This window comes from Thalia democratica, chromosome 8 (genome assembly GCF_965202585.1).
Source record: "Thalia democratica chromosome 8, ktThaDemo2.hap1.1, whole genome shotgun sequence".
In the NCBI taxonomy this organism is placed as follows: domain Eukaryota; kingdom Metazoa; phylum Chordata; class Thaliacea; order Salpida; family Salpidae; genus Thalia; species Thalia democratica.
The window spans coordinates 26,737,581-26,760,847 of NC_139172.1; the positions used below are offsets into that span (position 1 = coordinate 26,737,581).

Here is a 23,267-nt window from a genome sequence, read left to right on the forward strand (position 1 = left end):
TAATCTAGATATTTGGTTCTTAATTTTTTTAAACTGTGAACAAAAAATTAATACAATTTTTTTTTTGCATCTTGAATAAATAAGTAAACTTAATTTTTTTGCAAGAGCTAGTATTGTAATGTAGTTTTAATATTCATTTTATTAAAAACTATATTGGGAAATGTAAAGAAACACTAAAAATAATTTTTGAAAAAAAATTGCTAATTAACAATATATGTTCAATATTTATCCAAGCTTATTGAATAAAAGTCATTTTTTTGTCCAAATGCACTTAATAAGAAAAACTTAATTTACATGACAAGTAACATTATTGAAGCTGTCAAATTTTAAAGAATGAATTTGTTTATAAATAAAATTGAGACTCATTTGTGTCTAAAACTATAAATGCATTTATAATTTATTTAATAAATACTTGGTTTTTATCAAATTATTAAATTAATACCTTATTTTTACAGATTGTTAAAATGACAGAGTCAGGCAATGAAAAATCCAACAGCCTAATTTCTAAGATAGGAAATGGAGCGTTCTTGTTTGGAGTGGCAACAGCAGCAGGCATCGGAAGCTTCGGAATGGTTCTGACAAGGTCCAGAAAGTCGAGTCCTGCAGATTTTGACAAAAATATAGAAAGCGGTTCCAAGCTTGCCATGAGAGCTTTGAAGAGGGCCACTTTGTACTCTGTTGGAGGCTTTTCTCTGTTTTGCTATGGCGTGTGGACACTGATGGGTGTCAAGAACTTAAAAGAGTTCACTGCTAAAATGCAAAGCATCACACCCAAAGTACCTCCAGCAAAGTCTGGTGACGGAAAAGAGGTTGACTGGGATGAAATTTTTGGCACAAAGCCTGAGAAAGATGATAAGAAATGAATATTGTGACAGACTAAAAACCTAGATTTTTAAAAAGGATTATAAAAAAGTTTTGTTTTACTTTGTTTTGAATTATACAAAAGTTTGTTGTGTTTAGGTAATTCTATACATAGGATATATTTTTTAATTATTTGTTGTTAAGTATGAATATTTTTGTTTTTAAAACATATTTATTTTTATAAAATAATATCAATAAAATGTATGCATGTATTTAAAAATATTCAAGATATGTTTGTTTATTCTTTTTTTTTTTAATTATGATTACTTTTTGTTAGCTAAGTTATATTATTATTTGTAGTGCATGGATACAAATCATGTTATAAATCTGCTTTTATCAATAGAATTAAAATTATTAAAAAAATATTTAAGTCTGATATTATTTGCAGTAAAGAATAGCTATATACCCTGTAGTGAGCTATGTAAGAAACAAAAATGCTGCACTATGTAAACTTAGACTAGGTACTTGCTTAATAATAACTTACATCCCTTTGCTTTTAATTTTATAATAAATTAACTCTTGTTATAATTTTTTGTGACAAACAATTTTAATAATTTGAAGTATGTTTTGAGTTTCAAGTTAAATTGGCACAAAATAGATTTAGAAAGTAAGAGTAAAAATGTCTTTTAACAACACAATCCTTGAGTTTGATGGAACATTGCTGAATTTTGAAGAAGGCTACGATTTTCTTGAAAATCATGTTAGTTTATTTCTTGTTATAGTACAAGTAGTTACAATTAAAATAAAAATATTTTTTGATAAAATATCCAAAAAATCAAGCTTGTTGAAGTAGTTTTTTATATTACAAAAGTTTTTATATTGGCTAATTTATTATTACTCACATAATATTTTTGTATAACTGTGTTTATTTTCATGGAGATTAGGATGTTAGGTAAATGATTAAAAGTTTTTCAAAAAAAAAACAAAAGCAATAAGTTAAAATAATAAATTATATTATTTTAAACATTAATCTGCCATTTTACTTGATTATAAAACAAACAAAGTCTTTCATTCAACACAAATATTTTTCAATAAATTTTCATCAGTTTGATACAGTTGTAACAAAAAAAAAACTTATACAGCCTTATATTTACATAAAAAGTTATTTAATCAATAAAAAACAAAAAAGTAACTAGAAATTCTTAAAAACATAATTAACTACGACATGAGAGTGACTAACTAAACAAGGGTAATAAATGATAAATTTTTTTCTATTTAAGTTTGTTCAAATGAATGTAGGTGGCTCCAATTCTGATTAGATCAAAAATATTGTTACAACTTCTTAATATTTTGAATCTCATTTCATTAAATTTTCCACATATTCTAATTTTAACTAAATGTTCTGATATTGACGATTTATTCATAGCATTTAAAGCTGCAATATTAGTTGTCTTTGGCTAATTTTTAACATGTTCTCTTACAATTTTTGAAACAAGTTATTTTATTCTACTTTTATTCTAGATGTCCAGAAGTTTGATAAACATAGCTGTTTGAGCAGCAAAATTTAAACGTGTAATTTAATTTAAACATCATTTAAACACGAAACTTTTATGATTGTTGGATATATGGTTTTTACATTAAGGACTCAACACAGAACTAGATGTAAAAATAACTCTTGGTTTGGCTGCCTGGTATACTCTTTCTGATATTTTCTTTATATTTCTTTCGATCTGGGTCAATTTTTCACCTGCATTTTACAACTGCATTACACTCATGAAATTTTTTTTAAATATATACGTGTTAAATGAAAAACTTTGTTTCTTTTATAAATAATATTATACCTTATAGTTTAAGATAATTTGTTTGTTTTTTATAATATATTGGACAAATCGTTAATATTTATTGGTTGTAAAATACTGTTTGAAAAAGTATTTAATTTTAATTAGCTTGTGCCAAACTTTAGTTGAATTAATAGAAATCACAATGGTTATTTTTGATTTTCTGGAAATAACCCTAGTGTAAACTGTATGGGACCCAAACAATGCAAATTTAAATGAAATATTGAAGAATGTTTCATGGAGGCAATTCTTAATTTTTTGAAGAAAAACATTTGAATCTCAACAATATTAAAAAAAAAATTACATAAAATTATGAAGTCCCTCCGTGAAACTTTTTAAAAATTGCCTTAATTCAAAACAATGCATTTTTGTGATAATCGCAATGTGTATAATAACAATTGTCAGCTAATTCTCTAAGGTTGCATTTTTTTGGTTCAATACAGTTTATATTAGGGTTGTTTTCAAAAAATCAGAAATAGACTCTGTTGGTTTACTTAAAATAAATTAAGATTTTGCACAAGGTGTTTTTGTAATATTTACTAAATGAAATTTTTTCTAGCTATAAACATGAATGTTGCATATTTTATAAGCACCCTTCAGCTAATTTTAATAAAGTAAACACGTCTTTAAAAAGTTAATGCTTTAATAATTATCACCAATAAACCTAATGTAAAACCTTGAAGTTATAACATAATGTAAATTTGATCAACTATTAGTTTTGCTATAAAAGCAAATTTACAAAGTTTATTTTTTTTAGATCAATTTATAAATTATTTAAAGGATGAAGGCCATAGAGGTAATGTTTTTTAAAAAGCATTGGCATTATAGAAAGCTAAAATTAAATACAATAAAATAACTCTAACAATAACTCTAACAACTAAATAAATTCTTTTGTAGAACATAAACATCATACTTAATTTATGATACATAGTTAGTTTAGTAAACAGTTTTAGATACAGAGATATAAAAAAAATAGTGTGCAGATTTTTTGTCATTATTCTAGTTTACACATTCTTTGATAAGTACTTGTCTACATAACTGATGTTTTAATATGGCTCTATGAATTAATTAAATAATAATAGTTTATTGACTATGCAGACTATATTTCTTTACCTGAATTTGTTTGATCTTAGTTCTTTTTGTTCAATAGTCCTTAAAATTTTGTATTAAAATTAACTCAAAAATTTTTTTTAATAATTTTTTAGTTAAAAAAAAACTTTAAATGCGTGTTTAAATGCTGCATGTAAAATTATTTATACAATCTATATAGCTTCAAATATGCAAATATACATATATATATATGCTAGTATATAATCTTATTTTCAATTTAAATTACAATTTTTATAAAAAACTAGATAATTAAAAGACTAATTAAATGAAAGAAAAAATTTAGCTCTTATTAGTAAGTATGCTAGTAGTGTGTACATTAAAGTATGACATAAACAAAAAACATGTTTATTAGCCGGAAATTCCAAAAGTTCAGTTCACTTTGGAAAACATCGGAAGATCTGCCACTTCTGAAAATTCAGCCAAGTCTGCCTTCTTGGACAGAAATGAAACTTTAAAAGAAAAGTTGATTTCCTCCTGGTTAGAATTTTGAATTTTGTTAAACAGTTTAAATTATAACTGATTTCACAAATTAAGTTTGTATTAATTTGTACTTCCGTCTTTAAACTGAAGTAAGTTTATTATTTATTAAAAAAACTAAACTAATATTAGTTCAATTAATAAGTAGCTTAAATAAAGTTTTAACTAGGGTTTTTTAAAGTGGCAACATTGCCCTCTTGGAGTGTTTTTTGGATTTCAGAATGCAATAGATATTAATGTGCAAAAAACTTAATGTGTGTATAACTAATAGAGGGGTTATTCTTTTTAAACTTCTGCTAAGTAGGCGATTATCCAAATATTTTTAGGAGATCCTAATTAAAACTCTAGTCTGTAAATATTGGAATTTTATTACGTATATTTTAAACTAAACTGTAAAATGTTACTTAACATTGCAGAGACTAACTGTAATTAAAAGTTGTAATATGGATAATGAAGTTTACGACTTGTTTTACTTTATTTTATGGCTAGAAAGTTTTATACATTTTTAGTTTGACTAAATTTTTTTATCATTTTTCATTAAATGTGTATGAGTAAAAGTTTTAATAGTGTTTTCTCAAGAATATTTTTAATGTTCTTGTAAGTGACAGTTCAGAGTTTTAAGAAAAATGTTGTGCTTCTATTTATAATTTTTCATTAGTTTTATAAAAATCTTGATTTAGGAAAACGCAAGGTCTTTATGGTATACTAGATGAAATATCTTCCAGTAAAGATGATCAAAAAAGTTAGTACTGGCTTCATTTGCAGATTCTTAGTTTTAATAACTTTCTCATTTTTGTAACCTTCATTAACACATTAGTCATGATTAACTTGAAAAATTTACATGCATTATACAAAAAGAAACTTTTCAACACATATACATTTTGTGCCTTTTGATATTTAGTTTTGTATGTTTCTCAAAAAATCTAACAAATGTTTTTTGGTAATCCTCTTAATTATTTTAAACTTGTTATTTTAACACAGTGTCCACTCCATTGAAGAACATTTGTAAATATATGAAATTCACATTAGATTGGTTGTCCTCAGCCAGGCAAAGCTGGTTTCCCCATCAAAAGGTTTTTTTGTATGAATATTAAATTCCTATTTAACTATTTAAAAACATTCTGTTTTTTTTTTCAATTTTTTAAACTCTTTTATTAATATCAAAATGTTGAAGTAATACTGCAAATGTTAAGTTAATTCTGACTTAATTTTTTTTTCATTTAATTTAAATCTATAAACTTTGTAAGTATTTTGATTATTTTTCACAGATGTCATATGAAGAAGTTGCTTCTCAGTTGTCACCTAACAATAACTGGTAAGTTAGACTCATTTTTAATATATAAAGTTCTTTTATTATGTTCAAGTGTCTTTTTAACAAATCAAATTCAGTAGTCTTTTGTAATAACCGCTTTTAATTACAAAAGATAGTTTTTTTGAATTTTATAATAATTTTTTTTATCAACCTTAAGTTTTAAGATATTTGTGTTATATTCCTACTTCTATTTTTATAAGTAAATCAAAGGTATTATATAGTTATATTTTTATCTTTTAAAAGCATTTGAATAAGTGTCAGTACTTTGACCAGCTTTCATTCTATTACTTCACAGAAAATAAGTGTACTAAACTTCAAAGTAATATCAAATCAATTATTTTTAACTGTAATATTACAATGAACTAGTTCTAGACAATTTTATATTTAGAATGAGCAGTAAAACTTTTTTTTTCTTTATGCTAATGCTACATCGAGATAAAAAGTTTTTTTTTCCTCAACAGGGAGTCATCTAGTGTCAGGTTGTTGTCATGGCATCCTCACGCTAACAAGCTTGCAGTTGCTCTCATCGATGACAGCATCCGGGTATTTTACCACGACAAGTTTGTTAACTTTTTATAGTTTTCACAGTTAATTAAGAGTGTTTTTTACTGTTTTTATGTTTTAGTTTAGTTTATAATTGTTTTTCAAACTATATATGAATTTAAATTCTTAGGCAATCGGGAGAGTATAGTTATGTTTAACAAATTTATAAAGTTTTGTCTAGATACTTACTTAAAACAAACTAAAATATTTTATTTATCTATTTTTAGTTTTAAAATTTAAGATATCAAACTTAGTGAGCTTAATAGGTTCTGTTTAAAAGTTGCAAAGTAAAAAGGCAAATAAAAGATTATTTTACTAAAACTATACATTCTTCTAACTTTTTCAAAGTAATCTCCTTCACATTTACTACTTTTCAAACCATTATAGTTTGAAAGTTTTTAAATTTAAAGAAATGATTTTTTTCAGTAGAAGGTTTTATCCCACCATTTAAAAAAAAGTTTGTTAAAAATACTAATACTATTACTTTAGTTAAGCTTTATAAAAAAGGTCTCTTGCTTAAAAAATTAGAATGAAAAAGCAATTTATAGTTTTTTATTTTTCAATTAAACTGACGATTAATAGTTTATGAGCTTTAGACGTATTCTCAAAAGTTTAGTATTTTTTCAAGTTCTACAAAAAGTAATTAATAGTACTATCTTTGAGGTTTAAGGTAAGATTCTATATTAATTTTTGTAAAGAATTGTCTCTTATAGTTAAAAGATAATTACTAAAGTAAAGTTTTACTTTTTAAATAAGTGGACTATACAAAGTAAAAAAAGGTTAATCAAGTAAAGTAACCGTTTAATTGCTTGTTTATACAATTTTCTTTGTTATTTTATAAGAATATTTATAAACTTTCTTAGTTCATAACTTGAAGTATGACTTTGATAAATAGTAATTTTCTTATTGTATCTTTTATAATAAATTCCCCTAAACAGCGACTTGGTTCCAGTGTTGAAGCACAAATCGCAGCGTCAGGTCACGTGCGTGGAGTGGAAGCCAATGAGCTGCCAGCTTCTCGCCGTCGCCTGCCGCAACTCCATAATATTGTGGCAGGTGGACCCGTGCAGCCTCCTGACCCGGCCCTCCACCAACTGCATTCAGATAATTGACTGCTCGCGACACCACCTGGTGACAAGCATCAAGTGGTGCCCACGTGGTAGCGATCTGCTGTATGCAGTTTCGGCGTACAGCTCAAAAGTTTTGGTGAGTTTGAATAGAGTTTGATAATTTATTTAATTTCATGGTTAAATATGTTAAAAATTAATACGTTTTTTATCAACTTTTTCGAAAAGATTGTTAGACATAGAGTTTTTGTATAAATTTACCTTTGAATGATTAATGTTTATTTAATTAAAATTGAAAACAAATACTATATTTCAAAGAGTTTTGTTACAGTGCAATTATTCTTCAAATGTAATTAAACTTATAAGAAAAAAGAATTGTTAGAATAAAACTAACATTAGTTTAGTTAGTCAATATAAAACGCTAGAGCATTACTGTTCCAAATTTGTTAAAATCAAGTTCTTTTCAGGCTTGGGAAACGAGCACACAGAGCCACCAAGTGTTAGCGTCGATGGTCGGGGGAATCACCGGAATATTCCCGTCACCAGATGGCACCAAAGTCGCCTTGGCAACGTGGTCGGCATTGCGAGTGTACGAGACTTCGACGTGGAACTTCGAAAAGTGGACCAAGCTGGAAGCAAGAGTTCAGGTAGTTATTTTTTAGTACTGCATGAAAATATGCTTGCATACAGTTTATGCATGTGCGACACTTATATCGTTTTATTTTCATGTTGCTCTTTAAAAACAATTATTTGTAGTTGGAAAGTCTTAATTAGTAAGTTTTAGGATAAAATAGTTATTGGATTTGTAGGTTTCTTTTTGCCTTATTTTATTTGATGACGAAAATTGCAAATTTACTGTTACATATAATAGACATACATACAAAGATAAATGTGAAATTTCCAACATAAAAATCTGCTTTTGTAGTATGCTAATTTGTTGAAAAAGTTTTTTTAAAGTTCTAGTAAGGTCATATCAAATAAAGAAAAGAATTTTTTTTTTTAATTTAAATAGGCTTGTTTATGTTACATCAGTTATAAGATCTAAAAAACAATCTTACAACTAGGAATTGGGAGAACTTGATTAAAAAATTCATGAAGTTTTACGTTATTTATCTCAAGTTTTAATTTACACAAAATAAAGTATTACTTCTTATTTTTCCGCACAGACTGCTTGTTGGACGCCGAACGGGGCCAACCTGATATTTTCCCTGCACAACGTCAACAAGATATTCAGCCTCACCTTCGCCGAACCGGACACCCAGGAGGGGATGGTTCCGAGAATCGAGGGCGCCAAGAACGCCTCCCTGGCGATCGACCTGTCGCACCTGGCCGAAGAATGCGAAACGTTTGTTTTGTTTTCTGTTGTGGTATTTTATAGTCTTTTAAATTTTCATCGTCTAATCTTGAAATTCTCAGTTGTTGTTTTCTTTATAAAATATAACATCGTTGTTAACAAGAGTTTTATGTTTTTGACAGGTTATAAAGTAATTTCACACTAAAAATATAAACAGTATTTTATATGAGTTGAAAAGTTTTCGTGCAATTTTCTTAACTATCAAAAATAATAAACTTAAAATAGCAACACAAACTATGATGAACGTTGCTCATAACGATTAAATTAGAAAAAAAAAGTTGATTTATTTTAATCTAATTTTTCCAACAAAATTATTCTGAAAGCAAACTTTTATATTAATTAACATCAATCTTTTTAAAAAGCATTATTATTTTTTTTAAATTAATTGATCATTCACGCAAGTATCTGATTCACAGCGAAGGCAACCTGATCCATTCGATGCAGATGAGCTCCAATGGCGACAGGTTGGCAATACTGGTGGGAAGGAACCACAAGAAAGGTGTTGTATTGTACGCCACCAGCTACAACCCCATATTCACCGCCACTCCACGGTTGCTTGTTGTTATGTTTATAAATTTACTTTTATGCTTTAAGTTGTTTTTGATTGAACAAATATTATTTCAATCGGTTGTAAGAACACTGATTTTTCTATTCATTGTTTATCATAGTATGGTTATAAAGGAGGTAAGGAATCAGATATAATAATAAGTGAACGTAATAGCTTGGAATTTGTATTTTAAAGATATTTTTTTATAAAAGTTGTTTATATTACTTTTTATAATGTATTAATTTACTTCAGCGGTTTTATTCCGGCTCCCGAAGGTTCAGTTCCCAGTTTCATAACTTTCAAACCAGCATTTGAAGATGGCGCCTTGCTAACCATGGTTAGTAAAAATTTTTATTGTTTATTTTAAATTTACAATTTCAAAGTTTTTGTTTTTAAAATAGCCTTTTTCCTAATGCGTAGAATGTGCAAAGTCTTGTAACGAGAACAAAAGTGTTTCATCTTAAGTGTTTACCTATTTATATAAAAATAAGTATTATAATATGTTATTACACTTAGTTACGGCGTGGCTACGCTTGTCGTATAATCTTGCCTTCCGTATAACTACGCATTTTCGAATTGAGTTTTGTGGCAGAACACTGTATATATGACTGCTGTAGAATCCTAAAATAAAGCTTTACATTGGTTAATTATTCTATTTTAAATATTTTCTCAACCATTCAAACATTGCAGTGCACTAGCGAGGGGGAAATTCTGCACACCCCACTGTACTTCAACAACGCCAAGATGAACAGGAGCCGGATCATCGACCAATCACAGATAAGCAAGTCGCACTACCAGACCTTCACCAGCCAATACAACGCGTCGCTTTTGGATTGCTCCGATTAGTTGGTGGGTTGATTGGAAGATTGATTGGAGTTTACTGTATTTTGTAGTTGAAGTTGTCTGAAATTTAAAACAAACTCTTACTTATATGTTTGTATGAAAACTAATTTAGCAGGGAAAAGGAGCTTAGTGTTTTGTTATTGCAAAGTTGTCTGAGCTTTTTATTCATTGAAAAATTCCGCGTTAGGCTATTAGAAATCCTAACACGTGAGACTTATTTTATTTGAGTTTTTTAGGAAATATAAATGTATAAAATTATGACTATTCAAAAAAAGCTAATCTTTTATAGTCATCTAAATTTTTTTTTAATAAAAAACAAGAGTGTTAAGATATCTTAAAACAATAGGGTATTGTTTTTATTTTTTGCATGTTACAGTGTAAAGTTGTAAAAAAATAAAGTTAAATTCTAGGCAATACGTTTTTTACTAATTTTTTGTTTTAATTGTTAAATATATGTCAAACCTTAACATAACTTTTTGTTTTGTGTTGACTTCAAGTAAGTTTATATTTTATGTTTTCTTTATTAGATATATGTTTTTTTCAATTTCTAATGTTTGACTTATACAATACTTTTAACTATTTAAAAATACTGTTTTTCTTTTAATAACAATGAAAAATATTTTTCAACAATTACATTTGTTATGACTTTTACCTAGAAAATTTTGTATTTATTCTTAAGAAAATAAACTTAAGTTTTTATCATTTTTTGGTAAATATTTCAAAATTTTTTAAATTTTTTGAATATTTTGAGATTCTGATTTTTAAACTATAAACACATTTACTTTTAGTACTAAAAAAAATAAAATTTTTCAATTGGAAGATAAATAAGTTTTATTTTTGTTATTTAAATATAAAGACATTTTTTTTATGAAAATAGTCATTGATTAATTTTTAAAGGTGTTTTTGTGTAACTTTTAATATTTTATTTTTTTATAAGGCTTTAAAACGTATTATAATCTACTTTAAATATTTCAAACCATTTTAAAGAGTTTTTTTGCTCTTCACCATCAAGTCCAGAATATCTAGTGTAAGTTTGAAAGTGTGCCCTCTTCTTTTATAGCTTACCATCTAAGAAACTGAAGAGAAGGGCAATCTTTGCACGTTCGAACATTTTAAAACACTTGATGCTATTATATCAGTTGTATCCCTTTTAAACTTTAGAAAAAGCTAAACTAACATCTTCTCGCTTACTTTTATATAGTCACATAATAAAACACCTGAAAAACTCGAGAAGAAACACAATAAGAAACTACAAATCTGTTTGTTGCACGATTAAAAAATACGATTGTATGTGCACCAGTGGCGTTGCGTGGTATTTTTCTTAGGTGGTGCAGAAAATTAAAAAAAAAATTGCCGAGTTGCCGTGCTAGAGTCATCTTAGTTCGAGTTGCCAGTGCTCGAGTTGCCGGTGCTCAAGTTGCTTCTGCTTGAGTTGCCTCGGTTCGAGTAGCCTCTGCTTGAGATGCCTCTGCTCTGCTTAGCTTTTTTTTTCATTTCTTGTTTACAATAGCTTGTGGAATAACACTTAAGCCTGTACTGTTTTAGAAAATCTTCAACTTGGCTCACTTACCGCAAGATATTGATTTTTGCGGCAGGCAGCTAAGAGTTTGCGGCAGTGTAGTGAGCAAAATGGTCATTGTCTAAATTGGAGTTTTATAAAAGATTTTATTCTGAAAAATTTTAGAGTGATGCAATTGCGGCAGTGCAACACCCCTTGGCGACGCCCCTGGTGTGCACTAAATAAGTTATGAAATAACTAAGAACTTGAGAAGCCCAAGTTCGTCAAATTCAGCGGTATTTTGAATAAATTTTTAAGGAATATTCATCACTAAACGGTAACTTAAACATTAAGCAGTTACTACCGCACTGCAAAGATATGACTTTCTTGATCTACACACGATAACAAAAAACGAGAACCCTAAAGGATTTAATACACTTTTTTAGGCTGATTAACCGCGCTGATCTCTATGTTTTGCTCTTTTAGTGACTAATGTTAATTCAAACGCCATAAAGTTAAAGTAACAGGGTTGCCACTTTACCTAGAAACCTAGAATTTGACAATTAAGGCAAAAAAAAACTGGAATTTGAGAAATTTTTAAAATACCTGAAATTTTAAACAAAAAACACTTAAAAACCTGGAAAAACGTGAAAAGTAGAAAAGATTTGATTCGACTCAAAAAATCTACCATATAGATAAAAAAAAATGTGTGATCATCAAAAATTTGTTTATTAAAAAACACATTTAAAGCAGCTTTACAGTATCTATTTAAATAATGTTTTTATACTATTTAACACAGTTTTTTTTACCTTAAAATTAAGTTTAAACTAAAAATAGACCAAAAAACAAGTGCTTTTAAAAACTGGAGAAAATATGGCAAAAGTCAGTGGCAACCCTGAAGTAAGTTTATCATAAATAAAACAACTGATTAATGTTTTTAAGCAATAAACTAAAGTATTACAAAACTTTAAGTTATTGCTAAAAATACCTGATCAAAAATCGCGTAACTAACAAGTACAACCTGCAGGGTTGTTTGTATAAAAAATTATAAACAGTTTGAAATATATTTTCATAAAGTAAAGTTTACAGCGCGTAAACTTTTATAAAAAAATGTCGAGTATGTACTGAGAAAATTAGACATTACCGGCAAAGTTGCGCTCCAAATATATGATATGTGCTTATTGAAGAAATGAAGAAATTGTACAAGCAGTTCTTAGAGCGAGAAGCAGTACAAAATCGTTTAAGCTTTAAACCTCTCATGTTTGTTTAAGTCATTGTTTCCTCAATTATTTATGTCAAGGCCCCCTCTGAAAAAAAAATATATAGGCAGGCCCCTTTAAAAAAATCTCAAAAAACTGCCCTTAAATAGGCTTAAGACTTTTTTTTTTCATCATCAACTCCAGAATATCTAGTGTAAATTTCAAATTGTGCCCCCCTCCCTTTCAAATTTTTTGATCCCCTAAATCTCTGAAATTTTCCCGTACTATCTAATATAAGTTACAGAACTAACTTTTAAATACGCTTAAAACCTTTTTTTTTTGGTCTTCATCATTAACTCAAGAATATCTAGTGCAATTTTCTAATTAAGGCCTCATGGATCCCTAATGCCTCTTTGCAGCTTATGGTCCACTTTGGGAAACCCTTATTTGAGTTATACTATAATTAATATTTTAAAAACATTGTATTTTTATATATGTAGTTCTATATTATTTCGTTACAGCAATCTTCCTGTCAAGTACTATTTCTAAGTGCGCATTTTTTAGCTAAAACTTTGTGTTCAAAATGTATATTTCCATTTGAACTGGTAACACTTAGAAACGCAGTTTTTTTTGAGTACGTATCTCTATCTTTGGATTGTATTAAAGTACCTTCTCAAGAAGAAGGCTACAATATTTCATGAGACTTAGTTTAAGACATAGTTTTTTGTTTTGTTGTTTGTATTACTATTTTAGCTCCCAAGGCAAGAAACTGTTTGGTTAGGCATACTTTGACGTTTTGACTCAAGCGAAAATGAGGTTTAATATTTTTATTTTGATCATTAAAATGATTTAAACTAAAAGTTAGAATACATAAGTCTTTGCTGAAGCCTTCCACAAACCTAAACAATAACTCGTTCGCTGCGACACTTTTTTTTAATTCAGTTCAACTTGAAACCTAATTTTTTATTAAAAGTTTTTGTTTTTCCACTTCAAAATCGATTGCATTTGATACAGCAATCTCTGAATTACCTCAGGAGGTTTCAATTCTGCTTAAAAAAATTAACTTATTCTTCTAGCAATGTGCCTATTCCTAAAACTAAAAACCCTGCAGTTGGGTTTCGATACTGGTTATCGAGATCTTGTTTTAACTTCATGTTGACATCTTGGCTAAAAGTAAAAATACTTTTCTACACAGAGTAAACTTTGACTCTGAGATAGTTGATTTTAACATTATTTCTTATTAAAGTTGCTTGAATTTAAAAATGACTATTAGTTTAAGTTATAAAAGACTGTCCTGGACAATGACGTTAAACTGTTTCAAAGTGGTAACTGAAAGGTACCTTTGTACGCCAGGTCTTAAAACCAAATATTTTAAACGCTTCTTTTGTCGTTTAATAAGCAACACTATATAAAAATTTATCACATATATGCAGAAACACTAAAATATTACCAAAGTCGATTCAAAACCTTTACTATAAATCACTGTTAATAGTAAGATACTTTGCTCTTCTATGTAACTTTAAAATCTATCAATATAAGAGTTATAGTTTTAGGTGCTTACTTATGATTTTCAAATAAGTTTAGCATCTTAAAGAATTTAAACTAGCTTCAAAATACATAAGTATACTTTGAATGTTTATATCTGATGCATTTTATATATTTTATAAGGCCTTTATCGTAAACATATAGCATATTTAAAAAGATTTTGTTAACATTAAAAAAAATTCTGTAGTTGTACAGCTATACATAATAGTTAATAAATTAAATCTTTAAAAAACTAAGCAAAATAAAGATACTAGTAAATATAACAACAATTCAACCAAACTAAGTGACCTTAAAAATAAAAAGAAAGTATATAAGAATAAGTAAACCTAAATTATTTATTTTAGTTTTTTGTTTATTTTATTGTTTGGAATTTACTTATTGGTACAATTTTACTTAACATTTTGTACTATTTCAAAGTATTTTTTTATGATTTTAATGTTATTTGTGTAAATTATAATACCTCAAGCTTTTTTTAAAGTCTTTACTCAAGTGTAAGTTTTAAAATTACTTTGTTTATTATAAAGACATATAGTTTTATGTTTTGAAAACGCTTGTATAGAATTAAAAAGTCTTAAAAATTAAGAGAGTAATTTCAGCTCATATATTTTATGTTCCAAATGGTATCTTAAAAGTACTTGTATATGTTTTGTTTAAAAGGCAGCTTTTAGGTTTACCAAAAAAAATTAAGACTTATATTAACAAGTTAGTATCTGTACCAAAAAAGATAACTTTGTTTAAATAATTACGAATTAGATGAAATAAATTGTTTTAGTTTAAATTAAATGTAATTGGTTTTTACTTATTTTTAAAAAATATTTAGTGAAGAGTTTAACAGTTTAAAAAACGGTTGTACACAACTATTACTGAAATAAGTTTATCTATATATGTTAACACAACTAAAACTTTGCTATAAATGCTTTGAAAACAAATTTTTATCTTAATTAATTAAAGTACAGCATTAACCAAGTATCATTTATTAATTAAAAATGTCAATATAATCGGATTTAAGCAAAAAAAAAAATTAATAACCTAGCTATCACACTGAGTTTTTTTAAATACCAAAAGAGTAAAAACAAACTTTGTAATAAACTTTAGTTAAATCTCTTTTAGTCACTCTGTTCTGAATTACTGATAACTTTTAAAAAACAAAGTTTTTTTTTTTATTTTTATGCTGTCTTCAATAAAAATGAGCTTTTATTTAATATATATAGGTTTAATTTATAAAATATCGAAATATAAATTATTTTTGTAATGTTGTGTCAAAAAAAAAGTGTTATATACAAAGAAGTTCTGAAAACTAAAACTTTTTGAAATACCATACTTAAATAAGTATAATAGTTTTAGATTTATTAAAAATTCACAAAAAATATTTAGGTTTAAGACTTATATACTAAACAAAGTTGTTTAGCTAAACAAACAAAATACATTTTACTATTTATTGTTAGTATTTGGTTTCTGTTCAAAGTGTTTTGTACAACAAATAATTTTTCAAAGTACACCGAACACGGGAGTAAAAACTCTTTTACAGTTTTGTTCCCATTAATGATTAAACCTGAAAATACTTAAAATAAAAAGAAACAATATCAGTATTTCTAAAGATAAACTATTAAATATTAGTAAAAGTCCTAATTCAAATTAAACTAAAAACTGATAAAAGACATAAAACCTACTTAAGGTTTGCTGAGTAAGGTTATAGTTACGAACTAGTTACCATTAAACAAAAATAACATCTAAACTTATTACTGCTAAAGTTTTACTTCTTGATGAAAAGTTGTGAACAAAAAAAAGACACATGAAACCTTAAAAAAAATATAATACCAAAATTCTATTACTGTTATAAAAAACGAGAAATTTTTTTAAAAAGATTTAAAAAATTAACAAACAAAATTATTTTACTATAAAGACTAACAAATACATTAAATAATAACATAATAATAATAATATCATATAAACATAATATAATAAAATAGTCTTAAGTAACTAGATTTAATATATACCGTTTAGTTTATAAAAAAAAGTAACTTTAAGTATGATTATACTCTGAAAATATGTGATTAGATTGAGTATACTTTGGTTGCAGTTCATAATAAATAGGGTTTAGTGTGCTGCTTTTTGAAAAACTGTAACAATTATTTGATTAATTATTTATGTCTAAACATTCAAAAAAGATTTTTTTTTTCAAACAAAAATGGGTTCAGAACATATGCTAAGACTTACTTCTTAAAGTGTTCAAAGCCTGTTTTTATAAACTATCTTTCTTCGTACTTATAATTTAAGTCGTATGTTAGTTTATTTGTATAAAAAAATAAACTACTTATCTTATTAACCCAACATTTAAAAAAAAATTTGTCTACATGACCTTTATTCTAATTTGCTTGGTCTTTATGCTCAAACTCAGATTTTATCAATGAAAAACATAACCATATAAACAACCGTTTTGTAAAAGTTAAATTAACTATCTCTAAAATAAAATTAATAAAACTTAATAAACTGTTAAAGTTTACTTTACAATCTAAAGTTAAATAATTTATCAAAGTCATTTCAAGTATTTTCTAAAATAAATTCAGCTTTATACCTTTAATATTGACCTAAACTCTGAGACTATTTGTTTTCTTAGTTTTGGATAAAAATGATCAATTATAGTCTTAATTTATACATTTTTGTTTAATTGTAGTTATTTATCAAAGATCTGTAACTATACTTGTAAGAATTCATAGTTATGTTTATTGGTATTAACAAACTAATTTTAGCCAATTTAAGTTATCTATCATATTTAAAAAGTATTAAAAAAGTTCATAAATGTAAATAGTAAAAAATGGCTAAATAGTTCTGTTAGTGAAAAATATTAAAGTGTTCAAGTATACTTTGAGGTAACTAATTTCTTGAATAAATATTAATAATATAGCTTTAAGAATAATACTAATAACACTGACTTCAGTCATGAGCTAAATCATATGATTGCTATCAATGTTGGTAACCATAATAAATGATTTTTTGCTCATATTTCGGTTGGTATGGCACCTAAACAAGCTTTTAAACTTGATAATAATAATAACTTAGAACTTTCAAACTAAAATGACTGTTTTTTCTCTCAAAACCAGTTACTAATAACTAAGAGTTTTGCATATTTCAATTATTTTTACTCGTATTTATTATCTTATTCAAAAAATTTCGTTATTTTTACTTATTTTAAACTGAATATTAGCTGAGTACTTCGATACAAAATCAAATCAAAAATGTTTCATTACTTTAAGTTGGTGTTTTTTTAATAAACAGTTTATAAGAAATTGTTTTAATAAATACTATACACAGTAAAAACAATTATAAAACCGCTCAACTCTACACACCAAAAATTTCAAAGAGATCTTTTGTTTTTTTTTATATTACAGATCATACTGAAACTACCTTTTAAAGCTGAGGTTTCTTAATGTTCGAAATTTGTGAAAAAGTACACTTAAGAGCATTGGAAAAAGTTTAAGTTTCAAGGTTAACCATAATGCTTACAAACTTTTACACTGATATTCTACAAAATTATAAGAAAAATATAAAGTCATTTATGACTGAAGTTATAAGTTTTTTTTTTGTGAGTTTTTTGTTTCATATATAATTATTTAAATTTATAATTAATTTTATTAAAATTAAGGTATAAATGACTTTTTTTCAGGTTTTGAATATAAAAAAAACTATAACAACAAAAATCTAAACATTATTTTAAGTGTTTTTATCTGCAGTTTTAAGTTTAAGATGTAAAAAATACATTTTACTACACTTTTCTATAGTTTGTTGACGATGGTGCAGTGCAGTTTAATGTTTATTGTATGATGGCGAAAACAAATTAGATTTGATGAAGAGAGCTAAAATATTGGTATTAGTTAATTGTTAGAAACATTTAGCTAAACTATACCTATTATTAATGCTTTATAAAATATAAGATGTAAACATGGTGACAAAACTCTTAGTTTCAGACTAGGAAATTTATTTACTTTAACTAATTAGTTATTACTTTTACAAAAATAGAGTAAATGTAGTTGATAACAATAAGAATATTTTTAAACGGTTCTTGTTTAAGTATGAACTTAAAAAAGCTAAACACAACCAAATTTTCAAATTTTTTTCAAAAACTTTAAATATTAGCTTCATTTGTTTTTTCTAATCCTAATCGAGGCTTATAATAAAAAATTAAATTTTCTTCTAAAAAAATAGCTATGCAAAATCCATATAGAAGCCTACATAAAGTTTTAATTAAATATAACAAAAACAGTAAGTAGACATGTACATATTTTTTTTTAATACTTTTTAAGTTGAACTTTTTCAATCAGCATGTAGAATAAACTCAAACATGTTCAAAGTAAGTGTTAAAACAATAAATTTTGGTAAAAAAATGTGACAAACTTTTATATTTGTAAACTATACTCATTGATGCATCATATTACTATGTTTAGTCATAAAAAAACTTAAAAATTAAAGTGGCAATAAAGCATTAGTAAACTTAATTATTTTAATATACTTTTTGTTTTAAACGAGTATTTTAGATATTAGAGATTTTTTAAAATAAATTTATTTAACCTTTCTAAAAGTGACTAATTATGTACAAAACTTTTATTTCGATGTGAAGCACCTGTAAAATAATTAATTTATAGTTAAACTTTTGAATTAATTTTGTTAAACAGATATTTTTAAAATCTTTTAATATAAGCTGTTTAAAATTTAGCTTGAGTAAGGTGCTAATTTAAACAACAAAATGTCGATTAAAAGTAGTTGTCTCTCCTAAAAAACTACTTTAAGACTTAAAAAAAAAGAATAAAAGATTATTGCTTAAATTTACTATTTTCTCAGATTTAGCGAATTAGTAAATAAGAAATACTTAAAATATTTACTGGTTTGAAAACAATATATGTTTTTACAAAATAAAAAAATACTATTAAACATAATAATAATAATAAAATCACGGTTTTATAATTTTTTTGTTCAAAAAATTAACTTCTTTTACTTTTGACTTTACTCGTCAATACTTATGCAGTAATCTGCTAAAGAAAGCAATACAATAATTATTGAAGCTTAAAAGTATTTATTTAAAAATTTAGTAAAAATCTTATTTCTAACTTTTAAACTTTGTTAAGAAAAAAAAAACAAAGCATAAATGTTATAAAAACTTTGTAAATAAAGATACATATTATTTATTTATAAACTTGAGGAGGTATGTTGTAATAGTGAAAATGTTATGTAACAAAAACCAGTATCATATTATTTTAATATAAAAAGGTTTTTTTTTTAAATTACTTCAATGGAAAGTAAACCAGAAAAAACAAGTTACCTTAGGTCTGTGATTGTTCTTTCAATTTCAACATTGCTTAACTTTTCAGCCTTCGCAACTCTAGAAGGCTAGCAATTTTTTACAGTAAATAATTACAAATATTTGTCAAATTTAGTTATTTATGCACTAAAGCTAACAGTTTGTTAATTAATATATGTATGCATTTGTTGAGTAGATATTACATAGTTGTAAACATATTTGTTATAAAAAAAGTTTGAATACTTCACTTGACTTTGTAAAAATGCATTTTCTAAGAAGCTTCATTACTTGCCTTATACGCATTTACATATAAGTTTAAGCATTCTTTTTTGTATATCGGCGTTAAGACTTTGAAAACGAAAACATTTCACTTACAAAGCTTATATAAGTTTTAAGCGTGTTAATATCAAAATTAGTTGCTTTGTGACTAGTCAAACCATTTCAAAATGTTTTAAGCATACTTTTGTAAAAGTGCTAGATTTGCAAACGGAAACGTTTTACAAATAAGTTAAAATTTTTTTTTTTTGGCTTATGATTTATTTTATTTATAGGTTTGCAAAGCAACATAAATGCTGACGTCGGAACAATTTCACTCGGTATTTTGAACATCTCTTTCTTACTCGGTTCACTTCTTTTGCCCTCACTTCTTCTGAACAAATTCAGAAGTAAAACAATTTTGTCATTGTCAACTTTGCTATACGTTCCGTACACGGCTTGTAGGTCTTGTTTCTACCTAGCTATTTCAAAAAGACTGCTATTTTTATGATCGGGTGTAAAAAGAATTGTTTAACATTGTTATAAAAAAAATTTTTTTAATCATTAATTTTTTTTTGTATTTATGTAAACTTTTTTTTTCAAATATGTCATTTTAAATGATTAAACACAAGTAACTTCATGCAGCCAACTACCACCCTGCGACCTACCTGATTTACCCTTCAGCGTTTCTCGTCGGCGTCGGAGGATCTTTACTTTGGTCGTCATCGCGCGTCTACGTCACGAAAGCGTCAACGTGGCAGGCTGAAGCCGAGAGGAAAGACGCCAAGGAAGTGAACTGCTTCTACTCGGGAGTGGTGTTCGCTTTCTACAGCTTTTCGCTCGTTACAGGCAGCGTTGTTGCCACACTCACCACGTCAAAAAAAACGACTGCTGACTACTCTTGTGATTTCAATTCAACTTCAGCAAACAGCAGTTCCTGCAATTCAACCGTGAGTTCCGACTGCACGTGTGGTTTGTACTATGAGCCACCTGTTTTACAAAAAATATCACTAAAAGAAGAAGTTTCTCTTGGAAAAACTTTACCGATTTTTATAGCAATGCAAGTTTTAAGCTCTCTGCTGTTTACTCTATTGTCGGAGCCACAGTCAGCTGCAACTGATAAGAAAAAGGACGGGACTAATGTACAGCTTTTCAAGCTTATCTTCAAAACTCTCAAAGAAGATAAAGCAGCACCGTTGGTCATTTTGTTGGCGATGAAAGGAGGCCTAATGAGGGCGTTCATCCTTGGAAAGTTTACTTTGGCCTGGGTCTCTTGCTCAATAGGTAAATATTTTATGGTGTTTGTTTTTTTTTTTTGGACTAAATAGATTTGTATCTAAATAAGATAAATCATTAAAAACTTAAAATGATAAAGATTAAAAAGTATTCAATATTTGTTTGTGAAAATTATTAACACCTTGTTTTACAACCTTTTTGTATCTGATTTAAAGGTCAAAAGGTACATAAATATATAAACTATTGTTCTTATTAAGTATATGTAGTAAACTGCAAGCATATGTTTAGACTTGTATACTTTTTAAAACATAAATTAATAAATTTTTTTACATTACAGTTTTCTAGTTGAAAGTTTTAGCGACGGTTTCATAATTAACAATTAACTTTATGCAAGCTTCTTAAGTTTGCTAAAGTTAAATTAAATAAAGATTTACATTTTTATATTTAAAAACAGATTAAGTCTAGTTGTGATGACTTTTTTCATAACTTACAGCCTGTACTTAATCAGTTAAAGTTAAAATGTCAATCTATAAAAACAGAAACATCTAAAAACACTTAATAAACTACCAACTGCAGGTGTGACCCACGTAGCGAAGTGCCTCGTTTCCTTCGGCTTGTTCAAAGCGATCGGCAGCTTTCTCAGCGGCCGGGCGGCCAAGCACGTTTCCCTCCCGAAAATCCTGCTGCTGAACGCCGTGGCGGAGAACTCAATAATCCTGCTCCTGTTCTTGTGGAAGATACGACCCGACCGCAACCAGACGGCCACCCTGTACATCGCGTCCGCGGCCCTGGGCCACTGCCGAGGCGTGTTCGAGAGTCAGGCGCCCAGCTGCTACAGCTTTTTGTGGCCACAAGGTGGCAGGGTTGCGGCGACGAGCGCGTTGTACTTCGCCAGCAGGGCGGCCGGATCCTGCCTCATGTTCCTGCTCGACGGGGTCCTGTACCCGGTGGCTCAGCTGGCGGTTTTGGTGGTCGCCTTGAATCTGGGCGTGTTGCTGATGGTGCTCGCGTTGAAGATCAAAGATAAAGATTCCAGGTTTAGGAGTGGGAGTGTTGCAGAACCTTTGGAAGTATCGGGACTGTTATAGAAGGTTTTTTCTTGGTAGAAATAAATGCAAAGTTTTTTTGATCATGTTGTTAATGGTATCATAGCTTAGAGCTGATAAGCCACGCTTTAAGTGATTTTTCAAAAACTTTAAATATAAATTATTCGTATTTCTTTTTAGCAAGTTGTTTTGATTAGTTTTACAAATTTAATTTATTAGTTTTAAATGAAAAGTCGAAAGTTCCTTTTTTATACTAGTTACTTAAAGGTGACTGTATTTTCTTGGTGTAGGTAATACGTGTATCTTTTTGATTTGTATACAAGTAAACTGTATGTTTTATTTTTACTTGGATTCACTGTATAGCTACTGCCATTAAAGTTTGTATAAAACTAAGTAATAAAAAGCGTTAAGACAAACTATTTTTAAACATTGTTTAATCTAAATCTTAGATGTTTTTTTATATTAAGCATGAATATTTATTAGTATGCTTACTAAAATGCGACCTTTGCGTTTTAAGCTAGAAAGATTTTATATTTGGCAAATATCACAAAAGCACATTGTGCAAAACTTTAGCTAATTTGAAAAACGTTTGACAGAGAAACTATTAGATTTTCTGAATACCACCCAAATTTAAACTGTTTGGGATCTAAAAATGCGACCTAAAGTTTTTTAGCTGAATATATTTTTACGTGTGGCAATTATTATAAAAATAAATTGAATATAACTGAAAATGACTTAAAAAAATGACGGAGGCATTTTTTGACTCTATGTAATTTTTTATAGCTTTTTTTTAGTTTGTTTAAATTTAAAGATTTTTTTATAATCAAAAGGTGCCTCCTTGAAACTTACTTCAAATCGTATTTAATTCTGCACAACGTATTTTTGTAATGATTGATATATGGAAAAAAAATTTAGTTAAAAACTTTAAGGTCGCATTTTTTAGGTTCCAAATATTGAGGTTACAATGAGGTCATCAAATTCCAAACAAGATCCAAAATTGCCTCTGAAAAGTACTTTTAAATCGACAAAAACTTTGCCCAAGTTATTTTTATGATGCCCTCCAAGTTTATTTACCTTGCTGAAAGCTCAAACGTCGCATTTTATATAAGCACTCTACAATTTACTACAATTTATTAAATTACAACTTTTTTTCTAGCATAAGTTTAAAGACGTGTTTTCTACTATACTATGATTTTGAAAAATTAGCCTTTGTCATTTTTAGTAAACCGTGAGCATTAATAGTTTATTGCTAACAAAGTTACATTTTACTTCTAACAAAGTTTTTAGTAGGCTAGAACATTTT

The 23,267-nt window shown here is 27.3% G+C and overlaps 3 protein-coding genes across 3 annotated transcripts; all 3 read left to right on the forward strand.

Moving 5' to 3' along the window:
* Positions 1–464: 464 nt before the first annotated feature.
* Positions 465–1,355, forward strand: LOC145842570 (transmembrane protein 242-like). Its single transcript, XM_082950032.1, has one exon. It carries the CDS (start codon positions 465–467, stop codon positions 861–863), a length of 399 nt encoding a protein of 132 aa, XP_082806158.1. The 3' UTR covers positions 864–1,355.
* A 112-nt stretch (positions 1,356–1,467) lies between these two features.
* On the forward strand, positions 1,468–10,234 carry LOC145842420 (aladin-like). The gene is made up of 12 exons (XM_082949858.1): positions 1,468–1,561; positions 4,102–4,226; positions 4,907–4,968; positions 5,208–5,299; positions 5,495–5,541; positions 6,000–6,098; positions 7,020–7,287; positions 7,616–7,795; positions 8,315–8,493; positions 8,919–9,053; positions 9,302–9,386; positions 9,740–10,234. The coding sequence occupies exons 1-12, from the start codon at positions 1,481–1,483 to the stop codon at positions 9,893–9,895; spliced, it is 1,509 nt and encodes a 502-aa protein (XP_082805984.1). The 5' UTR covers positions 1,468–1,480; the 3' UTR covers positions 9,896–10,234.
* Positions 10,235–19,418: 9,184 nt separating this feature from the next.
* Positions 19,419–22,006, forward strand: LOC145843084 (protein unc-93 homolog A-like). The gene is made up of 4 exons (XM_082950548.1): positions 19,419–19,515; positions 19,979–20,143; positions 20,328–20,966; positions 21,495–22,006. The coding sequence occupies exons 1-4, from the start codon at positions 19,419–19,421 to the stop codon at positions 22,004–22,006; spliced, it is 1,413 nt and encodes a 470-aa protein (XP_082806674.1).
* Positions 22,007–23,267: the final 1,261 nt, after the last annotated feature.

Excerpts from the sequence above, each read along its gene's own strand:
- LOC145842420 (XM_082949858.1), top strand. The coding sequence starts at position 1,481 with ATGTCTTTTAACAACACAATCCTTGAGTTTGATGGAACATTGCTGAAT. Across the intron at positions 7,796-8,314 it reads AGCTGGAAGCAAGAGTTCAG|ACTGCTTGTTGGACGCCGAA; the intron begins GTAGTTATTTTT and ends TTTTCCGCACAG. Across the intron at positions 9,387-9,739 it reads ATGGCGCCTTGCTAACCATG|TGCACTAGCGAGGGGGAAAT; the intron begins GTTAGTAAAAAT and ends CAAACATTGCAG.
- LOC145843084 (XM_082950548.1), top strand. The coding sequence starts at position 19,419 with ATGGAAAGTAAACCAGAAAAAACAAGTTACCTTAGGTCTGTGATTGTT. Across the intron at positions 19,516-19,978 it reads AGCCTTCGCAACTCTAGAAG|GTTTGCAAAGCAACATAAAT; the intron begins GCTAGCAATTTT and ends TTTTATTTATAG. Across the intron at positions 20,967-21,494 it reads CTGGGTCTCTTGCTCAATAG|GTGTGACCCACGTAGCGAAG; the intron begins GTAAATATTTTA and ends TACCAACTGCAG.
- LOC145842570 (XM_082950032.1), top strand. The coding sequence starts at position 465 with ATGACAGAGTCAGGCAATGAAAAATCCAACAGCCTAATTTCTAAGATA.